Here is a 6001-nt window from a genome sequence, read left to right on the forward strand (position 1 = left end):
GGTCCAGTTGTGTGGACCTGGAGCTCCTACCTGTTTGGTCATGGAGTCGATCAGACGGACGTACAAGTCCTGCTCCGTCCTGATGCCTTCACACACACACACACACACACACACACACGTGTAAAGGTTAAAGTGCAGCTCAGATCATCAGACATTTTTTTAATTCTAAGCGTTTACACTGAAAACTTTAACAAATTAATTACATTTATTTTTTTATCAATGAAATTGTTCCATGAAAGTTTGACAGTGAAATTATGCAGTAAATAAAAAAGAACATTTATTAACTAACTATATTTATTAACTAACTATATTTATTAACTAACTATAATTAATAACTAACTATATTTATTAACTAACTATAATTATGAACTAACCATTAAATTCAGGACAACAGTCAAATAAATTTGTACATTATATATTTATACATTTTTAATTACTGGTAAAAAATGACCAATGTTTGAAATTATGTTTGAATTATAACTCATTGACGTTAACCACGTTATTGATTAGTCATGTTTTAAAGTGTAAAACAGTTGTTTCCTGACCTCGCGCGTCATAAACAGTTTTGTTGTGTCAACAGTGACTGACCGTTACTGTAGAGCAGCTGCAGTCTGTAGTGGATCCCATTGTTGGTCTTTTCCCCCGACATTTCCTGGAAAATCAAACCGAACCACATCAGTTCTGCTGAGGCCGAGGGACGCGACACGACACGACACGACACGACACGACACGACACGACACGACTAACGTGTGTGTAAATATATACAGTATATATTCAAATACATATAGAGATGTGTGTGTGTGAGTTGTTTATAAATGTGTGTGTGTGTGTGTGCAGCCGCAGCTAGAACGAAGTAAAATAATCCTCTGAAACTTTTCATTTGTACGTTCACATTTATCAGAACTGTTATTTTAAAAATGTAAAACTGTGAAACAGTAGTTTTTATTATTATTATTATTGTTTATTTATGTTTATTTTATTATAAAAAATTAAAACATACAGTTTTAACCACACGGTAAATTAAACTGCGTGTTTGTAAATTTAAAAACTGCAGTAAACGCAGTGTTTAATGAATAGTTAACGACCTGCTGACGAATCGACTGAAGTTCAGCCCGAAATCTGCCTTTAATGTTGACGCGATCAATAAAGTGTTTGATCGACGGATCAAACGCTGGTATCGACGCTGTTTAATAATTAAATAAACGGACTCACGTCACCTGCAGGGGCAGCATTCACACCGAGCCAGAATGAACACAGGCGTCGGTGGATTATTATTTATTTGGGATAATTGTGTGTGTGTGTGATTTTTAATGGTGTGAAGAGAAGCAGAAACTGCTGTGAGACGTTCAGGAAACCACATGTAAAATCACCCTGCTGTGTGTGTGTGTGTGTGTGTGTGTGTGTGCTCGTCCATCACCCTGTCACTCTGAACACTTTTTATCAGTTTATATTTGTCATGTGTGTGTGTCGCTCTGAGCTCCACACTCACCTTCTCTTTCTCCACGAAGTCCACGAACGTGGTCCTCTCGATCTCCACCGGCTGCCCCTGCCGGTCGTACAGGGCCAGGACGAAGTGGAAGAAGTTGGACTTGCGGAGGTTGGAGGGCGGCTGCTTCTCGAAGTGCGCCCGAGCGAGACCCACGCCGCTGCGGACACAAGCAGAGAGCGGCCGCGGCGACTCAGTCAGTCGTTTTAGAAAGAATTATATACTGACGAACAAGTGGATTAAAAAAAAAAAAGTTTGAATTCTGGGAAACGTGACAGCGGGTTAATGAATCCTCCCGCGGTTCCACCTCAGTCCTCCACCGAAGGCCGTTTAACAATTAGGTTTAATTTAACAATTAAAACCAAAACGTTTTATTTTGGATGAATTCATCTTCGTGCTTTTAATTATTTCAATAATGTATTTTTTAAATTATTCATTTTAACACAAAGACTTCTTACTGTGACAGATGTTACTTTTAATTCTGCCCCAAATTAAAAAGTAATACATATAAAAAATGATCCACGTTGCGTCTTCATAGACAATAAAATATATGTTTCTATTTCAGGAGTTTTAACGCAGTCTATTAAAAATTAAAAACTAAATATAAAACGTGAGGCTGAAGAAGCGCGTGAAAACTGAACCGCATTAAAACTGAACTTTTCTCCGGTTCCTGCCTCCAACCACGGCCGCGCTGCTGCAGAACCTCACCCTGAAATATATATATACAGTATATATATTTACAAATAGATTAAAACTGATCATCTCCATCACGCTGCTCCCGAACTGACGCGGCCGCTCCGACTTCACCACCGCGCAGATTTACGCGTCTTTACTGGCTGTTTCCCCCCCGCACACGGCTCCACAGCCCGCAGTGAGAGGCAGCTCCGCGGCCGCCTCAGGCTCACCTCTGGGCGGCAGTGTTGGCGTCCAGCACCCCGGCGCCCTGCATCCATGTCCGAACGGCGTTCATCCCGGCCACCATGGGCTCTTCTTTCATACTACTCCCACTCCTCTGGATGTGGTCGTGGATGCCAAACATCAAAACGCACCTTCTTGTGGTTCCTCTCTCTCTCAGTCTCTCAGTCTCTCTCTCCCTCCCTCCCTCTCTCCCTCTCTCTCTCTCCCTCTCTCTCTCTCTCCTCCACTCCTCCTCCTCTTGTGCGTGCGTGCGTCCGTCCGCTCTGTCACAGGACCAGAGTGTCGTGGTCTCCAACACTTGGCGTGCGTTTCTGAAGGTAAACACAAGATGCGACGTGTGGAGGGATGAGAGGAGGTGACGGCATCCAGAGGTTCACGCTGGGACTCCGGGAAAAACAACAAACAAACAAACACATAAATAAATAACAGATGAAGATAAGAGATGAAAACAGCAGCAGTTGTTCAGATGATCAACCAGAGGCTCCGGGAACCAGGAGGCGGAGGCGGCGGCGGCGGGAACCGTGCAGCGGGAAAGACGCACAAAAATGTTCCAGTGATCGACAAACAGTCCACACTGAAGAAGAAGAAGAAGCAGCAGAAGAAGCAGCAGCCGCGTCTTCTCTCCTCTGAAGTGTTTTTATTGACAAACTCCTCTGAAGATGCGGGAAATGGAAGGTTTAACGTAACTTAAAGAAGGTTCGGCACGACGCGGCTCCGCTGCTCCTCAGACTCCTGCTCCGGTGATTAGCGCTCTCCTCCTCCCTGAGGGATCACTTTGGACCATCTCTGAGATGCCAAACACTCTGAAGTATAGTGAGTGAGGAGGGGGCGTGGTCTACAGATAGAGGGGGGGTTAGGGGGGGGGGCAGCCTCTCCCAACATAGTTAATAACACGGACGATCTGCTGTCCACGGAGCCGTGCCGCGCTCTGCCCCCGTCCTGCTGCTGTGCCCGCTGCTCTCACGCAGTGTCCCGCCCCACATCACTTAGCCAGAAGCTGCGCGCAGTGCGCGTGTTCGCGCTGCCAGTGCGCGTGTTCACAGATGACAATTAACGTGTGCGCGACGATCGGCAGCCAAACTCCGCTCGGTGAAATCCGTGGATCTGACCGCAGAGAGTGAAGGTGTATCATCTGTCCGTCACCGGAGCTGTGCGTGTGCGTGTGCGTGCACGAGCACGAGCAGACCAAACTGAAGCTGAGGCTGGAAAAATCAGACCAAACAGATCTGGTTGCATGATATAAACAGAGGGGGGGGGGGGAGGGGTGGGGGAGGGGGGAGGGGGGGGTGGGGGGGGGGTGTTGGGGGGGGTAGTATTTTTTTTCTCTATAAAAAAACATCGTCTTTCACTGAGCAGAGAAAAATGTTTATTTTTAATTTTTACCCTTTTAAAGAACAAATGTTTGAATTTAAAATAGAATTCAAAGTCTGTGTCCTGCTGAGTAGGCGGGAGTCAGTCGGTCCAGTCGGTCCAGTGGACCGGACCGGAACTGCATGTCATGGAAGATTATAGGAGCTGAAGAACAGTTCGAGCTGAACCAGTCAGGCAACCAGACTGGACTGGACCGGACTGGACCAGCCTGACAGTCCGGTCCAGTCTGGTACAGTCTGGTTCGGCCTGGTCTAACATGGACCTGTGGCTCGGTTCTTCAGTCCAAAATCACTGCTTCGTGACAAAAACAACAGCCACAACAATAAAGAACAGTGTGAACAGCGTGAAACAACAGCCTGTCAGAACAGTCCGCCTGTTGCTCAGAGGCAGCGGGGAAGCTGCGGCTCTGCACCGTCACCGACTCCTCCGTCAAACTCAATTGTCTGGAGGCCATCTGTTCAGAACAGACGGAACCAGAGGTTGATCACCACGGCTCATCTCTGCACATTCAGATGTCCATCTCATTTGGACCATTAGGTGGAGACAGAGCAGCGGGGTGTGTGTGGTTCAAGTGCCGCTTCACTCACACACCTGTCAATAACACACACACACTCACACACACACGCGGTCGCGGACGTCCTTCAGCACGTTTGTTTGATTGTGGCCCGGTCTGTAGCTGCCTCGGTCGGCATGTGGGCCCCGGTGAACACCGTGGCCCCCGGGGGCCGCCTGTATTTAGACCCCGGAGCAGGAAGACACAACGTCGGTGTAAAGATCACCGCTGGTCACGTGAGTCCAAAACCAGAGACGTCAGCTGGGCCCGCGGTGGTTCTGGTGTGTGTGTGTGTGTGTGTGTGTGTGTTAGCTCCATCCCTGTTCTTTATCCTCATCCAGTAAAACTGAAATGTTTATTTGATTTAACTTTTGAAATAATCATTTATTTGTATCCATTAGTGAAGGCAGCGGCCGTTGATTGAATTAGAACTCAGTTCGTTAAAGTTTTGGAGTCACGTGGTCCAAGTTAACGTCCAATTACTGTCAGTCTACTCGTTTTATGACGTCATTACAAATGTAAACTGTACGTCAGGTCACGTGATGACTTTAGGCCTGGTGAGTGTTGTTGAAGTTTTACAAATATTCATACAATAAATTATATTTGTTAAAATACAAGTCAGGACGGGAACGATCACAGTCACGTGACCGTCCGTGTTCTGAACCCCGGACACGTCAGACCGTGAGAACAGAAACACGTCCGTGACTTTATTTTAAAATAAACATAAATTAAATGATATTATTTAAACCGCAGTTATTTTGTTGATGTTTTTAAATATTGACTGACTGTAAAATGTACGTTAAAAATATTTTAAAATAATTCTAAATATAAAAGTAAGAAAAAAATAAGTTCCTCAGACTGTCACCACAAAACATTTATGTGATTTTTATTAATTCATTAATTTCATGTTGGTTTTGTGAATAAAAGTGTCGTTTTTTTTACTCAGTAAAAATTGTTAAACGTTGGAAATGAACGAGTTTAAATCTGAACAAGTTTTCACCAAATTCTGTAAAATATAAATTAAACCAACTTGTACAACTAATTATAACTAGTCCTAATTAAATTAAATTAAATGACTGAATATATTTACTTTATCTGTTAAAGTTTTATTATTAATAATAATAATAATAAACTTTCTATAATAATAATAATAATAACTCTTCGATTTCTCGGTCTGTTGAAAAGTTAGGAAGTGTTTCTACACCCAGTGGTGAGTGTGTGAATTATAGACCTGGTTTAGGGTTAAATATTAACTACCAGCTTTAAGGTTGAGGACGTGATGTCCCTTTAGGACATGTGTCCAGAATCACGTATTCTGCGGACGCGGTCGTTAAAATGCGCAATGTTGAAACTCCGCCAGACAATGAGGAGGAGGAGGAGGAGAGGAGGTGGTGGTGGTCGCTGCACCTCCTGCCGAACCTCCAGCAGATGTTCTCCTAAATCCACGGGTGGAGTTGATGGTAATAACGGACCGGTTCGATCCAGGTGTCATAAAATTGACTGGGTGTCAAATAAAAACCAGTCCAACATGTGTTCGTGTTCCACCTGTGACAGAGAGGAGTTGACTGTAAATATAAATATGAAGAGGAGGTTCGGCAGGAACCTGATGGTTCTGTGTCCGTCCTCATGCTGAGGGAGAGTGAAATGAAGAGGGGCCGCGGGGGGGTGGGGG

The 6001-nt window shown here is 44.7% G+C and overlaps 1 protein-coding gene across 1 annotated transcript in view; it reads right to left on the reverse strand.

The window, feature by feature from the left end:
- Window positions 1-3195, reverse strand: part of ebf1a (EBF transcription factor 1a) — a 48376-nt gene extending 45181 nt beyond the window's left edge. Inside the window, exons 1-4 of the mRNA XM_025063374.1 lie at window positions 2393-3195; window positions 1491-1647; window positions 589-652; window positions 31-86 (exon numbers count right to left, since the gene is read on the reverse strand). Coding sequence (XP_024919142.1) covers window positions 31-86; window positions 589-652; window positions 1491-1647; window positions 2393-2526 — 411 coding nt within the window. The 5' untranslated portion in view covers window positions 2527-3195. The remainder of the gene's footprint in view (window positions 1-30; window positions 87-588; window positions 653-1490; window positions 1648-2392) is intronic.
- Window positions 3196-6001: the final 2806 nt, after the last annotated feature.

This window comes from Cynoglossus semilaevis, chromosome 15 (assembly GCF_000523025.1).
Source record: "Cynoglossus semilaevis isolate Cse_v1.0 chromosome 15, Cse_v1.0, whole genome shotgun sequence".
In the NCBI taxonomy this organism is placed as follows: Eukaryota; Metazoa; Chordata; class Actinopteri; order Pleuronectiformes; family Cynoglossidae; genus Cynoglossus; species Cynoglossus semilaevis.